This window comes from Hyaena hyaena, unplaced genomic scaffold (assembly GCF_003009895.1).
Source record: "Hyaena hyaena isolate Hyena2069 unplaced genomic scaffold, ASM300989v1 scaffold_214, whole genome shotgun sequence".
NCBI classification, from domain to species: domain Eukaryota; kingdom Metazoa; phylum Chordata; class Mammalia; order Carnivora; family Hyaenidae; genus Hyaena; species Hyaena hyaena.
In genome coordinates, this window is record NW_024080842.1 from 941,199 (window position 1) to 966,935 (window position 25,737).

The 25,737-nt window shown below is 53.1% G+C and overlaps 1 protein-coding gene and 1 long non-coding RNA gene across 4 annotated transcripts in view; both read right to left on the minus strand.

Annotated features, from left to right (window-relative positions):
• SLC25A48 (solute carrier family 25 member 48) overlaps nucleotides 1-3,132 on the minus strand; it is a 48,728-nt gene extending 45,596 nt beyond the window's left edge. For all 3 annotated transcript variants that reach the window (XM_039242240.1, XM_039242238.1, XM_039242239.1), the window contains exon 1: nucleotides 2,978-3,132. In XM_039242240.1, coding sequence (XP_039098171.1) covers nucleotides 2,978-3,023 — 46 coding nt within the window. In that variant the 5' untranslated portion in view covers nucleotides 3,024-3,132. The remainder of the gene's footprint in view (nucleotides 1-2,977) is intronic.
• An 8,923-nt stretch (nucleotides 3,133-12,055) lies between these two features.
• Nucleotides 12,056-12,684, minus strand: LOC120238496. Its single transcript, XR_005530240.1, has 2 exons — nucleotides 12,583-12,684; nucleotides 12,056-12,306 (listed from the first exon to the last, which is right to left on the minus strand). It is a non-coding gene; the product is annotated as an uncharacterized LOC120238496 (long non-coding RNA).
• Nucleotides 12,685-25,737: the final 13,053 nt, after the last annotated feature.

Genomic DNA, 25,737 nt, shown 5'->3' on the forward strand with positions numbered 1-25,737 from the left:
CCTTAAAGAAAGAAAATAGCTACCGATGAGTACAGGGGTTAAGACGGCCCTGGCATCGGCCTCTCGGGATGAGATCTCAGTGCTCATGGCAAAAGCATGGACTTGGACAAGCACCTAACGCCCCTGGGTTCCCATTCCCTCATCTGTGAGATGAGTATCTACACGATGAGGGTGTGAAACCTCGTTGGGTTATAAAGTTATAAAGAAACATATAAATAGGCAGAAGATCACATAGTGTGTGACTCAATTTATATAAAATGCCAAGAAAAGGCTAATTTATTCAGCCAGAAAGGAAAGCCGCGGTTGCCCAGAGGGAGGGGGTGGAATTTAACTTGTAAATGGGCATGAAGGTGATTATGAGCGAGGAATGTGTGCTGCAACAAATTGATGGTAAAGGGCTGCACCGCTGGTAAAGCTGCAAAAAATTATTGAATTGTATACTTGAAATGAGGGTATTTTATGATATGTAAAACAACCTCAAGGACGTTTTAATATTAATTTATTTACTTATTTATTTATGTTGATGGAGAGCATGTGTGTGGGTGAGGGGCAGAGAGAGAGAGAGAGAGAGAGAGAGAGAATACATCAAACAAGTTCCATTCTCAGCATGGAGCCGGACGTGGGGCTCCATGTGGGGTATGAGCCCATGACCCTGGGATCATGGCCAGAGTCAAAATCAAGAGTCAGACACTTAACCGACAGAGTCACCCAGGTGCCCCACAGTAAAGTTGTTTTCAAACTACAGTGGGGGTGAGGGGGCACCTGGGTGGCTCAGTCGGTTGAGCGACTCTTGATTTTGCTTGGGTTACTATCTCAGGGTTTGTGAGTTGGAGCCCTGCACTGGGCTCAGTGCTGACAGTGCAGAGCCTGCTCAGGATTCTCTCTCCCTCCTCTCTCTGCCTCTCCCCCAGGAGCATGTGCTCTCTCTCCCCTTCTCTAAAAAATAAATAAACAAATAAATAACAACTTTAAAAAAACATGTGGGGACCCCTGGATTGAGCAATCGACTCTTGATTTTGGCTCAGGATGTGATCTTGCAGTCGTGAGATTGAGCCCCATGTTGAGCTCTACGCTGGGTATGGAGGGTGCTTGGGATTCTCTCTCCCTCTCTCTCTCTCTCTCTCTGTCCCTCCCCAGGCCACGCTCTCTTTCTCAAAATAAATAAATAAACATAAAAAAAATACATGTGGCACTTAACCAGCATCTGCTACCTACTAAGTATTCAGTTAATACACTCACCTTCACTTCACAGAAGCAAGAAAGTCCGCAAAGCAAAAAACAGTAAGAAATGTTAACGTCAAGAAAATAAGGACAATCACAGAATAAAGGACCATGCTCTGCTTACTGTGTGACTTGGGCAGGGCCCCTGGGTCATCACAGACCTACAGCTACTCTGACAGCCTCACCCTTTAGGGCATTTCTCAAACCAAGCCAGGGGCGGCCCTACTGATGTTGGTCTGGCTACTTAAGGGGACAGCCTTAAGCAGGGGAGGCTTTCCCTCAGAATGGGTGATGGTGGGCCTCGAGACGCCTGGGTGGCTCAGTCGGTTAAGCATCTGACTGGATTTCAGCTCAGGTCATGATCTCAAGGTTCCTGAGTTCCAGCCCAACATCCAGCTCCAGGATAATGGTGGGGAGGCTGTATAGGATTCTGTCTCCCCTCTCTCTGCCCCTCCCCAACTTGCTTAAAAAATTAAAAAAACAAAAATCAAAACAAAACAGAGGGCCTGGATATGGCCAGTGAGCCTCTGGGTACAGAGCCCCCCCCCCCCCACACACAGTAAAGTTAGGACAGGGTGGTCTCAGTCTGACTCAAGACAGCCTGTACAGAAGAGCTGCTTCTGGTAGAAGGATGGACCTCTGCTCCTGAGAGGGACAAGTGGGAAAGAGGTGGGAGTGGCCACCAGAAAGGGATTGGGGGATCCTATCTGGTCTGTTGCTCTCATTGTTTCATTTTCCTTTTCCGACAAATCTCCTGGTCTTCCCAGAACCCTTGGTGGGGCACAAACATGCTAATTATAGCCTCTGCCTCAGCACCTCAGGTTTTTAGTTTTGTTTTTGCTTCTGTCTTTGGGCAGGGGCTGCGTTTGCCAGCATCCCTTTTCTGATGATCCTCTTAGATGGGGCCAAAAGAAGGATAAAGTTTACAAAAAGTGAAGTCCATCTCCAACCTTCCCCAAACCCGGTCAGTAGCTGAGAAAAATGGAGAAATAAACCTACTGGAAAGAGAAGATATGAGAAGCAATGAAATTAATGCAACTCTCGCCCACGCAAACCCATCCCAGGCCCCGCACACAGCGGCTGCAGCAGCAGCTCAAAGGGACGACCGGGTCCCAGAGTGCTGGGAGTGAGGACCTGACAGCTGACAAAGGCTGCAAACGGGAGGGGGTTCCTTCGTCCTTTGTGGCAATGGGCACCTGCCTGCCGCCAGGCGCCGGGCTTCCAGACCCCAGGCTAGCTTCAGCCAGCGCTCCTCGCCGCCCGATCGCTAAGCCGGGCTCCATCCCGCGCCTGGGGCAATCTCCACCCTCACCCACAAGTTCTTTCAGTCAGGACCCCAAACTCGGGGGAGCCCCCGGTCTCCGAAGGGTGTGTGCGCTCCCGGACTCTCCATTGGCTGTTGGCTTCGACGGCCGGTTTAATCGTTACCGGAGCCGCTTGGGCGAGTCCTCACTTTGAGGCAAAGCCACAGCTCAGGGAGCAGCTGCGAGGCTGGCGGGGGTCAGGCCTGGCAACAGGGCAGGGACAGCGAGGCCAGCAGCCGCAGGACGGCGGGGCGGCGGGGCGCTCCGGCCGCAGGCGGCGCGCACGTTGTGCGCTAAGCAGAGGCGCACGGCGCGGGGCTCCCAGACCCCAGCAGCGCGTGTGAACTCGGCCGGCTCGCTCTCTCTCCGTGGCCCGGGGAGGTCTCCCGCAAGCACAGTCACCTCCGGTGGCGGGGGGAGGGGGGGTCCCTCTCATCCAGGGCCGGGCTCACCTCCGATCCAGCCCGCCGCGAAGTCTTCCAGCTGGAAGCTGCCCATGGCTAGAGCAGCGCCTAGTGGAGTGGTGGGTGCCCAGTGAGGGTCTGCGGGGCACGGCCCGCCGGCCCGCGCTCGGGGGAGGAAGGGGGCGACTCGAGCGCGCGCTGCAGGTCCTACTTCGAGTCCGTCTCCCAGCGCAGGGCCCGCGGGGCGGCCGCGCTCACCTCTCCAAGCGCCCGTGGCCGCTGCTAGCACGCCCCCAGCGGACCTTAAAGGCGCCGCACCTCGCCGGTCCGGGACGCTGGGGCGGGCGCGGGGCGTTGCCTTTGCCCGCCCTTCTCCGTCGCCCATTCCTTGCCATCGCAGGTCCTCAGCGCCTGGAGGCCAAGATGCCAGCCCCTACCTTGTCCACACCCCCTCCGAGACACTGCAGTGCTGTCCGGGACAGTTTTGTACAACTCATTACAAGAGGTGGAAAGGGAGGCTTTATCCAAGGTCGGGAGGTGTTTGATTACAAACACCAAGACCTCTCTGTGATAGGAGTATTTGCCTGTGAGGACACGTCCTCTCTCTAAAACAGCACTGAAAGAGTTCTCACTGAATGAACCGCTTTCAGCTCAGCCGCAAGTTCTTAGTTCTCCGGGAATCTGATTGAAAGCTGGAGACACTTTCACTATAAGATACACAGAACACACAATTTTCCATGCCTGTTTTAGAGGTTAGGGACAATCTTGACACACCCTCCACACGTCTCTGGCTAGCCCCAGGATGCAGAACCCTATCTATCCATAAGTAACTGAAATAGTGTGCGGAAAGCGCCTAGCCCCAGGCTACGCTCCAAGTCAGACCTAAATAAACACTAGCCATAAGGATGTCTTCGGGCCAGGCTGGGGCGGGGTGGGGGGGGGGGTGTCCATTGCTGGTCCTACTTCCTCCTCACAGCAGCTGAGCGGGCATTACTGTCACCACCACCCCCCACCCGCGTTCAGGGTCCATTTCGTATCACCTTGGCTGGGAGGGCAACAAACAGTACCCAGTGATCCAATCAAACATTAACGGAGGCAGTGCTGCGAAGGTATTTTGTAGGTATGACTAACACCTAATACCAGTTGATCTTAAGTAGGGGAGCTCCTCCTTGATAATCTGGGTGGGTTCCACCCAATCTGTTGAAAGGCCCTTACAGCCAAAGTGGAGGGGTGCCTGGCTGGCTCACTTGGAACAGCGTGTGAGTCTTGATCTCGGGGTTGTGAGTTGGGTATAGAGATTACCTAAAAATACAGTCTTTATTTTTTTTTAACTGTTGATTTACATTTGAGAGAGAGAGAGAGAACACGTGCACGAGAGACAGCACGCTAGTGGGGGAGGGACAGAGAGAGAGGGAGCCAAAGCATCGGAAAAGGGCTCTCTGCTGACAGCACAGAGGTCAATGTGGGGCTCGAACTTACAAACCATGAGATCCTGACCTGAGCTGCAGTCGGATTTTAACCCACTGAGCCACCCAGGCATCCCCAATCTGTTGTTGTTTTTCTTTTTTCTTAAGAGCAAAATGGAGGTGTCTCTGCGGAAAAAGAAATTTCACCTGCAGAATGCAATGTCAGCTCCTAAGTATTTCTAGCCTTCCAGCCTGTGCTCCGGATTTCAGATTTGCCCAGTCAGACGCCACGCTGAGCTGACATAGATGTGTCTCCTACTGATTGTTTCTCTGCTAGAACCCTGTGTTCACCTGACACAACCCTGATTCCAATCAGCTGTGGGCTTTCTCGTCCCTCTCCCAGCCCTAGGCGGTCATGCTTACTGCCATCGCAGCCAGGTCCCACTCAGCATCCTGGGCCCAAGCAAGACCTGGGGATTCAGGGTCATGTCTAATTTCCAGCTCTCCAGGGGCCCAGCTCCCTCCAGGCCCAGGCTCAGCCTATACTTTCCACCCTAGGTCCCCAGGAAGGCAGACGGGTGCAGTCCCCCCTTCCTCAAACATCCTCTCTGCAGGTAGGCCCTGCACCCAGCCAGGACCCAGCTTGGGACACATGGCCTGGCTGTGTGGAGAGGCTTCTTTCGGTGCAGGGGGACTTCCTGATCTCCTTCCAAGAAAGAAGATAATTTGATGCTAATGCCCAGCAGAAACCCAGCCCTGGCACCCAAAATGGTAGAGAATGGTCTAGAAGAAGGGGGCTCTGCTGGGCCTGCTCTTCTCCCACAGGCACCTCCATGTCACGTGCCCCAGGTCTCCTTCTTCCAAAGCAAGACAAAGTCTGACCACCGAGGCTTGATGCTAAGGTCAAGAGGCCTGCTGAGGAGTCGGGGCTCACCATCAGCCCCGACCTACCTGCCGGGCCTGGGATTTGTGCGGGGACCTTAGAATAAATGCAAGCTCTCCAAAGAATGGCCCTTTTTGTGACTTCACCATTGAGCAAGTCAACAGGTGGAAAGTCATTCCTCAGTCCCGTGTCAGCACCAACTGGCAGGCAGTGGCTCTGTCGGCCCTGGGACAGCCACCTGCATCCCGAAATCCATTCCTTGCACTGCTCGTAAGTGCAGCAGGGTGGAAGGAGCAGGCTCCTTTCCAGAAGAAGCCACCGTCCACGCTCCATTCCCAAATGTGTGGTATAAGTATGCCCATGAGGCACACCAGCTGACAGGCAGGGGGAGGACCCGGGTCCAGCGGCAGTCAAGGGCCAGGCCTGGGGACTCCCAGAGCACCAGGCTGTGGGAGCGGGCCTGCCACTCCCTCCTGGCTTCCCTGCTTTGCAGCTTTTGCTGTGTTGCCATGCACACGTGTCCTCTGCCCTCGGGACAGAGCAGGTACAGAAACTAAGGCACAGACAGATCAGCTTCCTGGGTTGCTAGTGCAAGAAGAAACCTCATTTCCTTTCTCCCTCCACTCCTTCTGGGAAGGGAACCCCCAAGAGCACTTCCCGCTGCAGCAGGGGATGCACATGGGACGGGCTGCTAACGTTTGATGACCACCACTTCCCATCTCTCATCTGCCCTTTCAGGGAAGGACTTTGCTGAGCACCCACTACGTGCCAGCCTCTGTTGTGGGGAACTGTCAGAGAGGAGACAGTTTATCTGAGCTGCTGCAGGGAGGGGGCTGTGAGAGCCCTGGGGAGGGAGCTGTGTGGCAGGCAGTGGTCAGGTAGGCCCCCGGGCCTCCAGTCTCCCGGCTGCACGGAGCCTATCCAGCCCACAACTCCAGCTCCTCGGCACTCCCTCGGCCAAGCCCTCACCCCCACCTGCCGAGCTGAGCAGCACAGTCCTGGGCCAGCTGCTCCAGTCCGTCTGGTGGCCCGTGGCCGTGGCCCTGCCTCCTGCTCTCTTGCTGTCTGGACGCCCATCCCCCCACCCTCAGCTATTCTCCTCTTCTCTGCTGCCCTGCTCTCACTCCTTGGTGCTACCTCCCCTGTGCCTTCCCCTGCTGGCTTCCTCGGGGCCCTCGCAGCCACGCTGTCCCAACCTCAGCCAACCATCTCCCAGCTCACAAACCCCACCCCTCATCTCCCACTCAGACCTCACTTCTGAGCCCACACAGCTTTACTCAACACCTCCACTTGGGTGGCCCCACATCACTGCTCATGTGACATGCCCCTTTAACTCCTCAAGTATTTTTTTTTAATTTTTAAAAATATTTTATTTTTGAGAGAGAGAGAGGCAGAGTGAGCAGGGGAGGGTCAGAGAGAGAGGGAGACACAGAATCAGAAGCAGGCTCCAGGCTCTGAGCTGTCAGCACAGAGCGCGACACGGGGCTCGAACCCACGAACCATGAGATCATGACCTGAGCCGACGTTGGACGCTTAACTGACTGAGCCACCCAGGTGCCCCTAACTCCTCAAGTATTCTTGACTCTGTGTCCCCACCCAGCTAGTCACCCAAGCCAGAGCCTGGATGCTGTCTACGATCCCTCGATCCCCGGGGCCCCAATCCGTCAGCCATCTCCTCCATGGCTCTGACGTGCTGCCCTTTCTGATGTCTCCCCATGTGGCTGAGCCAAGGCCTCTGCTATTCCCTGCCTGGATCATGGTGGCAGAGGCCCTCTGCCCCGTCCTCCGTCTACCCTCCAGCTGCTTCCACAGTGAGCCTCTGAAACCTTACATCTGCTCGGGCCTCCTCTGTTGAGGGACCTCCAGTGACTTCCCAGGGCCTCGAGAATAATTCCCATTCCCTAGCTTGGCGTGCAAGGGTCCGGGGGCATGGGTCTGGCTGCCTTTCCACTTCTTACTTCCTACCACCTCCCCTCAGGCTGGAGCCTCAGCTGGACAGCATGCCCTTCATGCCCCACCAGCTCTCCATGTGCAACTAAGCATGCATGAGAATTTGTAGGGAAATGCCCGCTCCTCTGCCTCCCCCACTAACCCCTATACCTGACTCCTTTGCAACTTAGCTCAGCTCTCACCTTCTGATCGGTTTTCTGTGACGCCCTCACCACCCCACTCCACACCAGAGCTGCTGTCTCTCCAGTGTGTTTCTAGAATATCTCAGGCATATCCGTACCGTGGCTGCCATCCATGGAGGATTATAATCTAACTTCCTATCGGGACTGGGGACCCACTGAGAATAGGGCACGGACTTATTCTCCTCTAAACCTCCAGGGCCTGGTTCAGGCCTGGTAGATAGGCAGTGTTCAGTGGGCTTTGAGTGGGGAAGGCTGTGGAATAGAAATCTGACAGGCCTGCTGACAGTACGCAGCCAAAGAGAGGTCCAGATACAAGGCAGAGCAGAAAAGGCCCTGGGCCTTTCTCAGCATGTCATGGAAGCCTGATCCTTTCAGGCCCTCAAAGCTACCAGACACTTTTCCACCTCAGGGCCTTTGCACTAACCACTCCTGCTGCGGCTCCCTCCTCTTGCCTTTCTCAAGGCCAGCTTCTGCTTCTTTCAGCCCTAAGCTGAAACGTCCTTATCACAGAGGCCTCTCCAGACACCTGAGGTGGCTGAGGTGAAGCTCTTTTTGCCCTTCTTGAGGCTTCTCATTCCAGCCCTGACCATGTTGGTCAGTCCTTGTGCAATGCCTGGGGGGCCTGGGAGGGTAAGACCCTTCTGGCTCATCCACTGTCCCTGCATTCTTAGCCACCACCACTGAGCAGACAGATAAATGGAAATTCCTGATTGCTGGATGCAAATGAACAAGATGGGCATCTGTACCTGCTGCATCAGTCCTGCATCAGCCTCAGACAACAGGACCTCTTGGGTCCCTTCCCTGACTCTGATGGTGAGATTTTCTAAATGCTATTTGAGCTTCTCATGGACAGTTCTTTGAGGAAGTCTACTCAGAGCATGTTCAGACTGTATTTGGCCCGGCATCTATTTGATGTGACTCCAAGTCAAGAAACAGACAGAGGTGTAGGGCTGTGATGTGGGGCCAAGCAGCCACTGGGAGGCTGCGTGGCCTGGGCTCTGCTTCTGGTGCTGCCACTGCACCTTGGGCAAGTCCAAGCCTCAATTCCCCTCTCTGTCTTTTGGAGAGTACAGATGAATTCCGTCTGAGGGAGTGTCCAAAAAGTCTGAACTCTGGGCCACAGCACCACCGCTATGGGTGTCTTGTCAAGATGTGACAGCAGAGGGCGCTGCTGTACAGCACTTGGGACTCCCAGGAGGAAAAAACCAGCTTGGCTGCCCCAGCGGGCAGTTTTCTGGCACAGTTTCCTTTGGCCTGGGCTGGCCAAGTATGCACTTGGGCAGTGAAAGAGCTGCTGACCTGGAGGGCTTAGATGAGTCTGAGGGTGTCAGAGGGGACTGATGAGGACCCAGATGAGGCTTTTTGAAGCTGAATGTACTTGGAGGGAAAATGCCCCAGTAACCAGTAAAGAGAGGTGACACCCCCAATCTCTTCACCTGCCTTGATTCATCAAGACCTCTTTTTTTAATTTTTTCAACCAGGGTCTTTCTTTTTCAACCAGGGCTCTAAGCTGGCCCCGTCCTATATGTTCCACCTACACCACCTTGCTATACTCTGCGAAGAAATTCCCCATTTTATAGCTGAAAGGAATACAGCTGAGAGGTGAAGCAATTTCCCCAAAGCCACACAGGCAGTGAATGGAGGATTATGCGCTTGCTGTAGGACTCAAGGGCCAGCTTTTAACCAAGGTGCTGCCTCTTGGCCAAGACTCAGAAAGTGGAGATGCCTTTCCCCAAAGCCCTTGCTCCCATCCCTGCCCTGACCCCTCTGTATAAGTGCCCTAACCTCTGGGCCTCACTTTCCTCATCATCAATAAACTGGTATTAACATTTGCCAACTATACTCCTATTCTTAGGGCTTCTGGAGCAGATGCCCCGGTAATCAAGGGGAGTGCCCTGGGCTGCTCTCCACCCTTGCCTCCCTGACAGACTCCCATGGGCCGAGCTGGCTCTGTGCTCATCTGAGAGGAAGGAAAGCCTGGCTCTCCTTGGCCTTTTCCTCTCAACTGATGGATGTACATGGGCTGGCGCTGAGGACACGTGGAGGCCAGGCAGGTCCAGGGACCAGCAGATCTAGAATAGAGGAGATCTTGTAGGAGGAAAGGGGCATGGGGGAAGGGGAGGAGGAAGGGTCCAGGACAGCAGTTGAGATCACACCCCAAAGCCCTTGAGGAGCACCTACTGGGGGCCAGCCTGCCGGGGGCGTGGAGGGCTCAAGATGCTGACAGCAGAGAGAAGTTTTGCATTGGACGTGTCTACCCACTCTGCCATGTGGCAGGTCTCCCCCACCGGGCATTCTTCAAACACCAGCTGCACGGCCCTGGGGGAGGCCAGGAAACCCCATACCCAGCCTCACCTGAAAAGAAAACAGGCCAGTAGGGACCAGACAGAGTCTTGAGGGCAGACTCAGAAGCCTAGGGAAGGAGGTGACATGTGGGCTGGTCCTAAAGAGACGAGCTGGGCTTTGAAGGCAGTAGAGAAAGGCAGGTGGCCAGAAGGATGAGGCCCAAACAAGGCCACCTGGAAGAGGCCCTTTGCCGTGGGAGGGGAGGCTGCAGGTCTGGCATCTGAGGGCAGGGGACCTTGGCCAGCAAAGTGACCGTGGGCGGTCCTCGGCCCCCATGCTGCTCCCTGTGAGAGGACAGAGGACCCATTCTGCAGCTGTCTGCCTCTCACCTAGACAAACTCCCCAGGGCCACGCTGAGGCGGCTTCGGCTCCTTGCAGACCGGCTCTTGCTCTCTGTGAGGACCTGCTGGTCTTGTCCCCGGAAGCCTGAGGCTTGTACTGGTCAGGAACTACCAGTACCTTCCACCCCCAGGGACAGTACTGTTCTTTCCACTTGCCGTGAGTCACCTTGAGGAAAGACACAGGGTGCGACAACCCCTCCCCCGCAGCTCTGAACCCACCCAAATCCCACTGTTCTCTGCTCTGGGGTCCCTGTGAACCTGGCAAAGAGCATACTTCCTGTTGTTGAGGGAGGAGAGACTGTTAACTGAAAACCAGTGCACATGAAGCGCCCAGCCCCGTGGCTGGCACAGGGTAAACAATGAAAAGCCCTTACCGTTGTTAGCCTCTGCGTCCTGACCTGTGTTCACGCAGGTCTGTGTCAGCACACAACAGCTCACAGCCGACACTGCTGGACTGACCAGAAGCAGACTGCTCCTCCAGACAAGCTCATTCCCTCCCCCAGGACCCTTCCGGACCCGGAGCCTTCCTGCAAACAGCAACCTCAAGAAAACTCTCAGAGCTGGAACACCTGAGGTTCTCTTCAGCCTGCCAGCCAGTCAGGTGTGTCCATCTCCCCTCAGGAGGGTTGGGATTGGAACCCGTGGGGCTCTGGGCCCTGCTGATGCCTGGAAGGCCACTTGTATGGGAAGAGGGAGCCATACGGCTGACTCAGCTTGTACTGTGCAAGGAGAGAGTGGGCCCACTTTCCAACACACAGCCAAACACTTCCCAACCCAATCTGTGTCTCTGTGGGCAGTGACAGCCCAGGGATGCCAGCTGGTTGGATCAGCCATGGGGAACGCAAGAGGGGAAAGACCAGCCACCCCCTCCAAGAACAAAGCCAAGAAATCTTGCAGCAACGGCACCTATATTTCTTCACCATATTGCCAACTGAGCCCAAAGGGAAGTCGTAGCAGCGCCTCAAGAAATGCTTAAAGGTGCATTTAAAAAAAGAAATTCTTGGGGCGCCTGGGTAGCTCAGGTGGTTAAGCGTCCGGCTTCGGCTCAGGTCATAATCTCATGGTTCGTGGGTTGGAGCCCCGCGTCGCGCTCTGTGCTGACAGCTCAGAGCCTGGAGCTGCTTCAGATTCTGTGTCTTCCTCTCTCTCTGATCCTCCCCGCTCATGCTCTCTCTCTCTCTCTCAGAAATAAATAAAACATTTTAAAAAATTAAAAAAGAATTTCTTGGTCATAACTGAAGCATGACCAACTGATTTCTCTCCCATGGCCTGTCAACTTCACCGTCGACGACTTCACCCCAGGGCAACTAGGGAGCAGGTGAGGGGGGGCCTCCTGAGTGGAGGAACAGAAATCCAGCCATCAGGGGTATGTGGGTCACAGGGGAGGGGAGGGGGCAAGGAAGCACTGCCATAGGACAGAGTGGCTGTGAACTTGGGTCCCACGGTGCACAGTCCCAGGAGTGGGTGGGGTGGGTGAGCACGTGCTGCCTACATAACCACCCAGTACAGCCTCAGGTGGTGTGGGGTGAGCCTGGTGTCTGGGGTCCGGTTAGGGCACCAGGAAATGTTATCCAGAGGGGCCAGGGCCTTGGCAGATGTGTGGTATGTTGTTTTCCCTGCCTGCGTTCTCCAGAGCAAGGGAGCCAGGAAAGGAAAGGGGGCGAGGAGGAAAGATGAGGCGGCCTCCTGGTGTTTGAAGGGTGGCAGCTGGCTCTTTCCCTGCTCCCGCAAGCCTCACTGAGGAGGGGTGTGTCGGGAAGGGTTTTAAGTACTCAGGCACTGAGCACACACTGACCTGGGTGTGAATCCCAGCTCCACTGTCGCTGAGCTGTGTGAGCCCAGGCAGGCAACTTAACCTCTCTGAGCCTGTTTCTTCATCTGCAGAACGGAGTTGATGCAAGCATCTACCCCCGTGAGGATTATGGAGATGGTCTCTGTAAGCCACCAGGCACGGAGCAAACGCTCCCTTAATGGAGGCTGTGCGTGTTAACTCCAAAACATCACATCAGTGCACCAACTCCAATCCAATAAGTAGTGATTTATTTCGTCCCTGGTCCACATCCCTCAGTTGTTCAGCGCCCCCTGGTCCTGCTCCCTTGCTCTGAGCTTGGGACAGGTTGGAGGGATGGTCTGAGCACCTGCCAGGCAGACGGCCCCTCTGTGGAGCACCTTTGGGGGCTGCTGCTGTCCGCTCGGCCTCAGGCAGTTTTCCCGGCTAGGAGGGCCCAGGGAGCACCTGGGGCTGCGGGGTCGCTTCCGGAGGCTGCGGCTGCAAGGGGTACAGGCTGAATACCTCCCCTCTAGTTCTTGGGGAGAAGGCCACCCCCGAGCCTGCTGAGGCGGCCACTGGCGTGGACCTGCACCCCGGAAGGGTACAGGGTCTCCTCGTTGGCCCACCCAAGGAGACAGAGAGGACGGAGGGGCCGCCAGCGTTTGGGCTCCTCCTGTCAGCTCCGCGGGTCCTAGGCACCCAGGCAGAGGGGGAGGTAAGGCCGGACTTGGGGCCCCAGGCCAGTTCTGAGCCCTCACCCCCAGCCACGTTCACCTCTTGCCAATGAGCAGGTGCTGGCGCCCACTCTTCGGCGGCTCCTGCTGCTACCGGCTGGCGCTCCGTCCAGAGTGGCCGCGGGCAGCGATCTCCCGGGCGGCCGGCCCGGGACTGGCGTGCAGCTCCTCCTCCGGGGTTCTGTAGTAAGGCACGAACCCCCAGGCACCAAGGGCACCGCCCCCGGAGGGAGGGGTGGCCGGGTCGCTGTCGTGGCAGCCCCCTGCTGGGACCCACAGGATGGGGGAGCAGGGTGGCGAGCGTGAGGACCCAGGGGGGAGGCCTGGGCTTGCCGAGGCGGCCTGCGTGGGAAGGACACAAGATGGGAAATGCAGCATTGGCCTCGTGCCCAGCGTGGGAGGGGGCAGGGCGCGGGCTGGGGAACACCGAGCGACGGCATCCACCCCTCTGGGCCTCCCTGCTGGAAGGAGCGCCTCTGGGATTACAATCCACTCATCCACCTGCTCTGTCTTTTGGTCACGGCGGCTAGCTCCGTGGCTCTGTTAGTGGCTAGTAGTGACCTGACAGGGCACCGGCTTGGGGTCAGAGTCCAGGTTTGCTCTTGTCAGCTAAGTGTCTTTGGCCGAGTCATTTAACTGCTCTGAGACTCATTTTTCTCATCCGTAAAGCAGGAGCAGCAACCAGCCATGGCTCATAGGACTATTATTAGGACAGGGGAGCTGATGCACGTGGGGTATTTGCTGGCATGCCGAGCAAGTCATAAGGACTCCCAGATGTTTCTCTGGGGTACACTGGCTAAGCCAGGTGTAATAATCACACTACTGTATGTAATTCTCAAAGGCTCCAATACTACCTCCACTATTCCCTCTCTTTTGTAAGGACTTTGAAGCCCAAGGGGCTTAAGCACATTCCCCAGGCCACCCCCACTCACTGAGGCCCCGCCACTGACAGTCACCCTGCAGAGGCGGCCAGCCAGTGCCTCCTTCCTGGTGCATGGGTCTTGGGAGACCCCGCATGAGCTGCCGGGAAGGGCCAGCCTGGGAAAACACTCCTCCTTGGAGCGATAGAGCGGGAAGAACCCACTGGGTGGTTCTGAGTCCTTGGGGAACAGCACATCGCTAATATTCTGGTCTCCTCCTTGGTCCCTGGAAACCTCGGGCCGTGGGGCCAGCTCCTCCACCGCCAGGAGATTCCCGTAGGTGCGGAAGAAGGGCAGGTACTCCAAGGCCACCGGGGACCCATGGGAGAGGTCAAGGCTGCTGAAGGGCTCACTGGCCCTTGGACTGCTGGCCTGTGGGTGCCAGGACAGGGGCTCTGGGCCGGCCTCCTCCAGGAGGCTCTGGGAGGCTGAGATGCTGGACTCAGGCTCACAGCTCTTCTGGGATGACTGGAATGAGAAAGGTGTTCCACCTGTTACCCAGGTGGAACCAAAAGAACCCAAAGCCCAAAGTCCCCATACCGGAGCCCACCTCCCCCATTCCTGCCAACACTGGAGGCCACAGGGGTCTTCCCAAAGCATAAACCTGAGTGTGCTCCCCTCTGTTAGAACCCAGCGGAGGCTGCCAGCCTTGGGGGCAGGTTACCCAGCAGCCTGGCAGGGCCTGGCCCTGCCGGCACCGACATCCTTCCCCCACCCCCTTCTGACTCCACTCTGTATACACCAGCCTCCTTGCCCTTCCTCAGTCACGCAAAGCTTGGTCCTGCTTTAAGACCTATGTCCAGATCTGACCTTCGCCTCTCAGTTCAAAGCAGCTTTCCCAGCCCCTGCCTCACCCCACCCTTGCACTGACTTGACTCTCGATTATTCCAGCCATCACATCTCCCACACTGGAATGCTCTTGGTCCAAGTCCACCTAATCGGGTGTGTGGCGGTTTTGTCTGTCCGGTGCTCCTGGCTCATTGTGGGCATGCAATATTGATACTCTTCCAACACATGACCAGGCCAATCTGCTGACTCTCAAGCCACCTCATATTCCCTTCACCATCCAGTCCATCCACACAGACCTCTCAGTCCGTCTCAACTCCCCAAGTACAGGGCCTTTGCTCATGCCAATGCTCCTGCCACAGGGCCTTTGCTCATGCCAATGCTCCTGCCTGGAATCTCTTCCTTCTCCTTTTTCCTGACTGACACCTTCAGTTCGTGGCTCCAGGCTACTCCCCCCCCCCCCCCCCCCCGCCGGGTTAGCTGCTTCACTCTGTTGCTGACTCCCACCCCTCTGATGCCCCTCATTCAGAGTCCCCACACCTCTGCTGTGAAACATTCATCTGCATTGTGACTTGGTTAATCTTTCATCTCACCAGTTATAAATTCCAGTGAGGCTAGGCCCCTCTCTCTTCTGTATCCTCGGGGCCTAGAACAGCCTTAGCATATGGCAGATACCAAATATTGGAATAAAGGAAAAGAAAGGTGGGAGGGAGAGAAGGAGGAGGAAAGAATATTAAACTAGGCTTGGCCGGGAACAAAGTCCTTGCCAGGCTTCCTGTCAACAGGAAGGGAAAGACATGTCTTATGGGAGGATGGGGTGGGAGGGGAGTGGGGAATTGCTTCCCAAGCCCAGAGAAAAGACAACCCATTCTCCACCTTTGCCTGCCAGGGTCAGAACCGGAGCCCATGGGTACATGTGGGGTACAGGGGTACCCTGTGGACTCTGAGTCCCACAGGAAGGACTTGTGGTCCGACCCTGGCCTTCTTGATCCTTGCTGGCGCCTCCAGGCCTTGAGTATCCCACCCTAACCACATGCATGGCCATGCCTGTCCTAACCCCTTGTGTGCAGCTCTACCACCACTGTCCCCCCAAAAATTCCTAACCCTCGGCAAGAGCCCAGGGCCCCAAAGACTGTGAGCTCCTGAAGAGCAGGGACCAGACCCCCTGCTCTGAGTCTGGGTGCGCAGCTCAGGGCCACCCATGCTGCCCCTCCCCAGACACACCACGGCCCCACAGCAGTCCTCTACCTCAGGGAGACCACGGGAGCCCCCTCCCAACCTTGCCGGGCCTAGGAAACAAGGCGGTGTGGGGGCCCTGCCAGAGTTGGAGGCCAAGCCCACCCTGCTCTGAGGCCTGTGCTCTTTTCACCGTGACCTGTGTGGTATCGTGGTCTCAGCTGTGTCCCCCGTGAGGTATGCTGAGGTCCTAACTCCCAGTACCGGGAATGCGATCTTATTTGGAAAGAGGGTCTGCATCTATTTGGTAGATTCAGTCAAGTTAAAATGAGGTCAGAGTGGATTATGTGGCTCTAGATCCAATGAATGGTGTCCTTATGAGGGAAATTTGGGCGCAGACGCAGGGGAATCATCAGAAGACACTGAGTGCAGAGACGCGAGGGGTGCTGCCCAGGCCAAGAGATACCATGGGTCGCTAGGGGCCCACCTGCCTTCAGAACTGTGAGAGAACACACTGGTGTTGCAAAAGCCACCCGGTTTGTGGTGACTTGCTGCAGCAGCCCCAGGACACTGTCACGTCCAGGCGAGTGCGAGGGCCGGCTGTGTGGGTGAAGGGATCCGCCTCAAGAACAAAGTCTGGCAGGGCTCTCGTGGCGGGCCCTACCTCGTGAGCAGCCTGTGGGGACAGTCTCCCTGTGGCGGCTGGGTGCCCCTAGGCCTTACCCGTCCTGCCATCCAGATGCCCTGCTACATGAGAGTCTTCCCCGCCTGGGCCCTGGCCCCACTTCACCAGTGGGTCCTGGATTCAAGGAGTCCAGGAATGGCCCCTCTGACTCTCCAGAAGGGCTCAGCAAAGCAGCCTGTGCCCAATGCCACTATGCTGTCCCTCAGCCACCGCCTCGTGAGTCCCTTCTGGAGACAGTGGTAGCCCGCACCGTGACACGATCAAGACTAATCTTCAAACTCTGGCAGAAAAGACAAAGCTGCCCTTGGCCGATCCCTTCCTCCCAGCCTGCTCTTCCCCCTGGCAAATGCCCCTCTGCCTGTCAGGGAAGGTTCCACCATGAAGTCACAAGGCCTGGAGCCAGGCAAGAAAGCCAGACGGCGCCGTTACCATGGAGACTCCTGCCCCAGCACCCAACACCTGTGATCATCACCTGCCTCGTAATTCAGCTTAATCCAGATCTCCCCCGGGGACTTGGGGGATACAAAGGAAAAGCTCAGCTCTCCATGACAGGCCCAATGAGCTGGCTCAGGGACTTGTGCCAAGAGACTCTGAGAGTGCCCCAGCAGCCTTCCCAGGAAGGGGAGGGCACGCCCTGAGGTTCCACGCTGTTGCCTAGGGCTGTCCGGACCTCCCCATAGCTGAGTGCCTCGGTCCCCTTGGGTCTCTGCTCTTGCCATTCGATTTCAGTCCCCTCTCCTCTGTGGGTCTTTCCCAGTCACTTGGGAGCACAGAGCAAGACACAAAGCCGAATACTCGCCTTCCCCCACAGAGCCACCCTGCCCAGCTTCTGTCCCAGGCCTGATGTTCCTGCTCAGAGGGAAAAGACGAGCCTTTGTTGTCACCTCCCAAGGGTCAGCTGCTGCTCTGGGCCTTCCCCACATGCAGCCCTCTCTACAGACCTTCAGGGCGGCTATACCTTGTTACAGACTGGGTAGCTGAGCCTCCGCTACAACGGCCTTCAAAGGTAGTCTTTAGCCTTAGGGCTGGAGGCTGGAGAACCCCAGCAGAGCGCCCAGGGCCACAGGGCCCCAGTACCTTCAGGGCCTCAGGCTTCTCCATCGCGGGATCCCAAGCACTGTGTGACCCAGCAGGGTTCCTGGGGGTCAGGCCCCAGACCCCCCACCCCGATCCTAGGGCCATTAGAGCTTGCTTTTCTTGTTTTATGGACTTAACTCTTTAATCCATGTGGAATTTATTTTTTCTAAGTGGTAACAGATAAGGCCCTAATTTTATTTTATATATTGGATTATATATGTTGATGCAATATCGTTAATGAATGACGCATTTCTCCACCAACCTGATTTCAAAAGCCAAAGTAACCACATTCAAAATTTGTAACTATTTTAAACTCAAGTCAGTTTCTCTGTTTATTGTTCTGTCCCTCTCTTTGTCTCTCTCTTTTTTTTTCTTAATGTTTTAATTTATTTCTGAGAGAGAGACAGAGACAGCATGAGCAGAGGGGAGTCAGAGAGAGAGGGAGATACAGAATCTGAAACAGGCTCCAGGCTCTGAGCTAGCTGTCAGCACAGAGTCCGACACGGGGTTCGAATCCATGAACCACGAGATCATGACCTGAGCCGAAGTCGGATGCCTAACTGACTGAGCCACCCAGGTGCCCTTCTTTGTCTCTCTTGGTACCAACACCATAATATCTTGAGCTCTTTAGTTTTATTATAATTTTAATTCATTATACAGTCATTTATTTATATCTTTATTTTTTAATGTGTGTTTATTTTTGAGAGATTATTTTGAGAGAGAGACAGAGACAGAGTGTGAGCAGGGGAGGTGCAGAGAGAGAGGGAGACACAGAATCTGAAACAGGCTCCAGGCTCTGAGCTGTCAGCACAGACCCTGACGTGGGGCTCAAACCCACAAACTATGAGATCATGACCTGAGCTGAAGTCGGACGCTTAACTGACTGAGTCACCCAGGTGCCCCTATTTACTTATTAATATGTAGGCTCCACACCAAATGTGGAGCTTGAACTCATGACCCTGAGATCAAGAGTCACATACTCTACCCACTGAGCTGCCTGCGTGCCCCATTATACAGCCATATTTTTAAAAAATCAGCTTTACTGAGGTCTAGTTTATATACATTGTAAAGGGTATCCATGTAGCAACTCCAAAATTAATATACAGAAATGCCTCTCATTAGGTAGTCCCCCACCCCGGCCTTCCAGCCTCAAGCAGCAACTGATCTGCATGTTGATGCCATAGATTCATTTCATCCGTTCTAGAATAAACGGTATCACACAGTATGTGCTTTTGTGCACAGCTTCCTTTTTTCCGCATTTTACTTTTGAGATTCATCCACATTGGTGGCATTCTGTTTGCACCTCTCTACCGCCAAGCAGTACACCACCGTACGGCATACCACAATGTGTTTACGGATTCATCGGTGGACGGACAGTTCGGTTGTTTCCATCAGCAGTTAGGCTGCTAGGCACGGTAGCGCACAAGACTCTGTGTGGGCACAGTTTTAGTTTCTCTTCGGTGAACACCTAGGATGTGAAGAGCTTGATCATGCGGTAAGCCTGTGTTTACGAAGCGGCCGCACGGATTTCCGAGCAACGTTGCACCATTTCACATTCCCCGCAGCAGTGCATGAAGGATGGGGCTGTTTCCCTTTCTCTCTGTCTCTTTAACAGTTTTGCCATTCTTGGGGCGCCCGGGTGGCTCGGTTGGTTAAGTGTCTGACTTCGGCTCAGGGTGTGATCTCGCGGTTTGTGGGTTCGAGCCCTGTATCGGGCTCTGTGCTGACAGCTCAGAGTCTGGAGCCTGCTTCGGATTATGTGTGTGTCTCTCTCTCTCCCCCTTCCCCGCATGTTTCCCATCCCCTAAGTAAATAAATAAACATTAAAAAAAGTTCTGCCATTCTGGTGGGTATGTACTAGTAGAGCTTCATGGCTTTAATTTACGATAATGACTCATGATGTTGAGCATCTTTTCATGTGCATATTGTCGATTTATATACTTTTATTTGTTAAACATTTGAATCTTTTGCCTATTTTAACAACTTTATTTTTACAAAGTACAACCAAAGGCATATATTCAAACCTGCAGTTTGATGGTTTTTGACATATGTGCGCACCTGGAAAACCATCACCACAGTCAGGATACCAAGTATTTTTATCAGTCCCCAAAACTTCCTGATGTGCCTTTGTGATCTGTCCTTCCCATGTCCAGGCCACTTGATCAGCTCTTCTGTCACTATATTCTGTATTTTCTAGAAATTTACATAAGTGGAATCATACATCATATACTTTAAATTTTTTTAATTTGAGAGAGACAGAAAGAGAGAGAGAGAAAACATGGAGGAGAGGGAGAGAGGGGAAGAGAGTGATTGAGAATTTTAAGCAGGCTCTACACTCAGCATGGAACCCTATGTGGTGCTCTATCCCACAACCTTGGGATCATCACCTAAGTCCAAACTGAGTGTTGGATGCTCAACTAACTAAGCTACCCAGGTGCCCCTACTTTGACTTCTCTTACACAGCATACTTGTGAGATTCCTTTATGTTTTTGCATGTACTAACAGTTTGCTCCCTTTTAATTACTGAGTGCTGTTTCATTGTATGGATGTATCACGATCCTTGTCCCTCAATACGTAGTGTGCCGTGTTTTTCTAGCTGTTTGGATGGTATTTAGCTTTCATTTTCAGCCATTTATAATGCAATGGCAGTGGGGGCTCTTGGAGACTCTCTCAAGCTGGGAGTTCTTCCTGGGCCTTCTAACTATCCCTTCTATGGCTCTTGCCCCTTCCTAATGTTTGTGACCCTAAGCAACCGTCTGCCCCTCTCCCGGCCAGTGTCCCACCTGAAGTCACAGGGCGGACTGGGTACGAGATCTTGGGCTCTCCCCTCCGTGGCGTGGCTCCGGGGCCTCTTGTGGTGGGCTCAGACCTAGATCTGCCTACCCTTCCTGACCTGTCTGTGTCCAGCCCCCCAGAATTGCCCCTTCCTGCTCCATGACACACCCACCATGCCTTCTCTACCAAATTAGACAAGAAAAAATTATATTTAACAAATTTTTAAAAATATAAATGTATTTTCCCACAGGTCCCTGGGGGCTCTGCACATTTTTTTCCCCCAATTTCCTTTTCTCTCTGTTCTTCAGATTTCATCATTTCTATTCATCTATCTTGAAGCTGATAGGGTTTTTTTCGCCTTCTCATCACCAAGCTCCTATTGAAATCAGTAAATTTTTTAAATTCCGATTTTATATTTTTCAGTCCTAACATTTCCATCTGGTTCTTTGTTATAGGTCCTACATCTATGCTGAGAACTTCTATCCTTTTATTCATTCCAAGTGTGTTTTTCTTGACCTAATGGAGCACAGTTATAATAGCTTCTTTGAAGTCTTGGTTTGATCATTGCAATGCATGGGCCACCTTGGGGTTGGCATTTATTGTCTCTTCCCTGGAGAACTGGCCACATTTTCCTGGTTCTTTGTATGCTGGCTAGTTTTGGATTGTTCCAGACATTGTGAATGTTATGTTATGTAGACTTTGGGTCCTGTAAATAATCCTCCAGGGAAGTCTGTATTTTGTTCTAGCTACAATCAACTGGGTTAGGTTCAAGCCACATGTTCTATCTTGCCTTCTGCATGCAGCGACTCAAATCTAGGTTCCATTCTCTAACCCTGTGCTGCATTGGTTTGGATCTGTTCCTGAGCATGAACTATTTAGTGATTAGGCCAAAAAGATACACGCACATGGTTTAAAGCTGTTTGGTTTTCTTTTTTTTTTTTCCAAAAATTTTTAATGTTTTATTTCTGAGAGAGAGAGAGACAGACAGCATGAGCAGGGAAGGGTCAGAGAGAGAGGGAGACACAGAATCCGAAACAGGCTCCAGGCTCTGAGCTGGCTGTCAGCACAGAGCCTGACATGGGGCTCAAACCCACGAACCATGTGATCACCACCTGAGCCAAAGTCGGACGCTCAACTGACTGAGCCACCCAGGTGTCCTGAAGCTGTTTGGTTTTCAAAGCTCTGCTATGCTGCTTTGGGTCCGTCCCACTCACATAGAGCTCAGAGGTCAGGCTGAGATCTGTGCACAATGATTCACAGAATTCAGGGACCACTTTCCTGGCTCTCTCTCCTCCTGGATTCCTCCCACACTCTGTGTCCTCACAGGGCCCCCTTCTGCCACTGCTGCCTTGCTGCTGTGGAGCCTGCCCTTAGGATAAAGCCAGAGACTGCGAGAGACAGACAGAGAGAGAGAGAAAGAGAGAGAGAGAACGAACCTGGGAAAACTCCCCCCGCGTGGACAACTTGTCTAAGAATGTCATCTCCACAATCTGTTTTTGTTTACTTTTTTGAGTTCTCTGGTAGTTGGATTTTTAATTTGGCTCAAAGTTCCTGTTAGAATTAGTGGGAGGAGTGGACTAAGTGAGCTTATGCTACCATGCTAGCACTGGAACCTCCTTTCCCCCATTTTTAATAAAGATTTTTGTCTTCTTGTTGTTATGTTGTAAGAGCTCTTTATATGTACTGGATACAAGTCCTTTGTCAGAAATATGTATTGTGAATATTTTCTCCTGGGCTGACTCAAGTCAGCACTTTCTCAAGTGCCTTGACTTCACATCTTCTTAACAATGTCTTTCTAGGAAACTTTTTCATTTTGAGGAAATCCAATTTGTTTTTCTCACTGTGCTTTTGGTATCTGAAGAAACACGTGCCTATCCTAAGGCTGTGATGATTTCTTCCTATGCTTTCTTCTAGATGTTCTATACCCTTATCTTTTATGTTTAGGTCTCCTGTAATTCTTTTTGAGTTAATTGACATGGTTTGAGGTAAGCATCAGGATCTATTTTTCCATTTGGATATCCACTATGTCAATCTCATTGAAGACTTTTCCTGTTTCTCATAATCAGTACTATACGCATGGGTCCATACATCCTGGACTGTCTGCTCTGTCCAGTTGATCAATACTGTGGCACTGCCTTGATTAGCGTGATCAGAGTTTCTCAATCTTGGCACGGCTACATTTTGAGCCTCATTACTCTTTGTTGTGGGCGCTGTCCTGTGCACTGCTGCAAATAAACTGTATGCCTTGAAATCAGCTAGGGTAGTTGGCCGATTTTGTTCTTTTTCAAAATATACTTTAACATTTAAAAAATACATTAAATATTTTATGGGCTCCTGGGTGGCTCAGTTGGATAAATGTCCGACTTCAGCTCAAGTCATTATCTCACGGTTTGTGAGTTAAAAGCCCCGCGTCGGGTTCTGTGCTGACAGCTCAGAGCCTGGAGCCTGCTTCGGATCCTGTGTCTCCCTCTCTCTCTGCCCCTCCTTCACTTCTGCACTCTCTCTTTCTCTCAAAAATAAATATCACACTTCCTCTCTCTCAAAAATAAAGATTAAAAATTTTCCAAAAAAATGCATTAACTACTTAAAAATCTTAAAATAAATATTAAATAACACTAAATATTTAATGTTAACATATTATTAATGTTAAATACTTTTAAAAAGCCTATGTCCACACTTTCATAGAAATTTATGTTAAATTTATCTCCGAAGATCAAGCTTTTTGCACGTTTCTTTTTTCATTAATAAGATCTCCCCCTTTGATAGTTTGCAGCTCTATGAACCAATCATAGAGATGATTTCAACCAATCATCCCATCAAGGAACCACCACCTTCATCAAGATAAAGACCAGTTCAGCTACTCCCCATGCTCCTTTTTGCCCCGTGGTGTGCTGGTAAGCTGGTTCTCAAAAACAAACAAAGGAGACAAATCAACGAAGCCTGGACGGTTGGCTAACTTCCCCGGTGTAAATACCCCCACCGCGGCCAGTTTCAGACTGCTAACACGGTGCGGTTGGAAAGAGAAAGGTAGACTGGGAGCCTGTAAGCTGGAAGCAACTGCCTCTAGGGCACTGCTCACTCCACCCTCTGGTGAAAACCCCTCCCACCCCTACTTAACCCCCAAACTGCTTGCTTCCCCTGTGGTTTTGCCTTTCCCCAAAACTCACATAACTAGAGTCTGGCGGAAGTTGTAGTCACCCATCCTCCTCGAATGTGGATCTCTGCCTTCTGGACTCCCCGGGGCCGTGGAGCCCGCACCAGTGTCCCTTCCCCGCTGCATTCTAAACCAGGCCAAAAGCCGGGGGCACTTTAGGGACCATTTCACTTGTTCCCTTTCCCTCCTAGATCACTGTCCGGACCTTTCTGTTTTCTGCTGTCTTCAAATGCTGCCTTCCTGTCTTATCTAGTTTTCTAGTTGCTCACAGTGGGAGAACAACTAATACCAGTTGTATTGATGTGATTAGAAGCAGAAACCTCTATAACCAGTTTTTAATAGTCACATTTATTTCACTAGGCAGTTTATGCCGGGATCCGCGCTAGTCATTTTCCGTGGATCACTTTATGCCCTCTTCATAATCCTATCAGGGAGGTATAATTATGACCCCTTTGTAAAGATAAGGAAAGGAGGTTTAAAGGGGGCAATAAAAGGCCAGTAGTAAACGGCAGTGCTGGAATTCAAATGTAGGCAGCTCAGCTCTGAGGCCAAAGTATTTAATCACTTTGCCACTGAAAATTATCTTAGGTGACCATGGGAGCAGTTTTACTTTTAACAGCAGATACACTTGATTCGCCGTGTATTAGAAAAAATATAATCATCACATCAAAGCCATGATTTCAGGTATTTCTGCCTGGGACAAGAGTAAGGGAGGTTGTTTGTTTTCCAATAAAATGCTGAGTTTCCTTGCGTACTGATCACAAGCTATCACAGGATATGGCAAAAACACACAGGTGGCGTCAGACCTCCTGCATGCCAAGCCACACGTACACTTCAGCGCTTATGGTGTGACCCCCCCCCCCCGCCGTGTCCACGTGCATCGGTACACGTGGATGGCTGTAACTCATTTTACATACAAGGACTCATGCATCACCATGTGCTGCTTCGTTTCACATGTGCTGGACTCAGCCCTTCCCCTTCAGGATAGTTGTTTTTTAAAATGTTTTATTTATTTCTGAGAGAAAGAGAGAGCACTGGGTAGAGAGGGAGACAGAGGACCCAAAGCGGGCTTTGCACTGTCAGCACAGAGCCTGATGCAGGGCTTGAACTCGTGAACTGTGAGATCATGACTTGAGCCAAAGTCGGACGCTCAACCAACGGAACCCCCCAGGCGCCTGTCCGTATAGTTTAAAGCCAGCCTTTCTGTGGGGCTGATGCCTCTCTTGATCTGCAAGAAGTCTCAGGTGACTTGTAGAGATCCCGGTCCTCACAGCTGCTGTGCCGCCTACTCTAACTGTAGCTCAGGCATCTGGCTCAGCAGAGCCTCTACCACCAGGGGCCTCTCCCCCGGGGGCTTTCTGTGGCTTCACTGCATCCTGCCTTGATCCCCACACTCGTGGACCAGCTGATACGATGGGGCCCATAGATGCACACTGACTTGTCTGGAGTCGTGGAATGCAGAGCGGGGACCAGGGACCGTGCCGAGGGAGCACTCGATACATAGCCTCACATGTAACCCTCACAGTCCTTGGGCGGGGATTCGAATCTCCGTTCTGGGGATGTGGCAGGCGAAGCCGGTGTGGCTAAGTGTCTTGTTCCAGGTCCCCCTGGCCCTCGAGCCTCTGCCTTTAGCCCTGCTGTCCAGGAGGAGGATGCTCACTGCCCAGGCAATCCTGACGAGGAAGCACGCTTGCTCTCACATGCCTCACAGCTCATCTGTGTGCCTCACAGGGACGCGTCTGTCCTGGCGGGGACAGATGAGGGCAGTGTGGGCAGGATGTCTGAAATTCAGATGGTCCCAGGCTTGCCAGGGACGTGTGTCCCCCGTCCCCCACAGGTGGAGCTGAGAGAAAGCAGAGATTTAAGAAGGCGGGGTGGCCCGGGAAGTAGCCCGTGGGAGGCACAAGACCCAGACTGCAGGCAAAGGACTCTGCCCCACCAGGGAGTGTGTGTGAGGAACAAATGCCCTTGCAATGTCCTTGCTGAGGACACAAAGCGTGGACAAGGCCCAGGGCGCAGAGGCCACCTGGGGGCCCCAGGCTCCATGAGAAGTCAGACCAAATCCTGGAGCTCAACCACTACGCCGATTCTGTGTCAACTGCCAACTTGGTTTTCGTTGCCGGGAGAAACGGTCTCCACTCCCTGTGAGCCTCTGGTGCCAAAAAGGCTCTGTATGCTCCTCCTGCTGCCAGGAGTGATCCCTTTACCACCTGGAGGCTGCCCCCAGGGTTTGCTGCTCTGTGGGGGGTGAGGGTGGAGGGGAAGAGATGCCCAGAGGGTCCGTCCTCAGGAAGCCTGGGCCTCTCCCCCAAGCTCCTGGTGCCATCCAACTTCTCCCAGGATTTTCTCACCTTCAATTGTTTTCCAGGGAAAAGCTCCAGTAGAGCTGATATTGTAAGTCATCTCAGGGCGGGAGCCCGCCAAGTTTCCTACGGCTTTTCAAAGATGTAAAAATCATCCAGTACTTTCTATGTCGCTTATTTCTTCCCACAAAGATGAACGATGTGTTCAATTTTCCCTTTCTGCCAGGCCACCAGGTGAGCTGGCCCCCCACCCTCTTAGCAATCCAGATAAGAAGTCTGCAGTGTCAGGAAGGACAAACCTTCACTTACAAGGACTGTC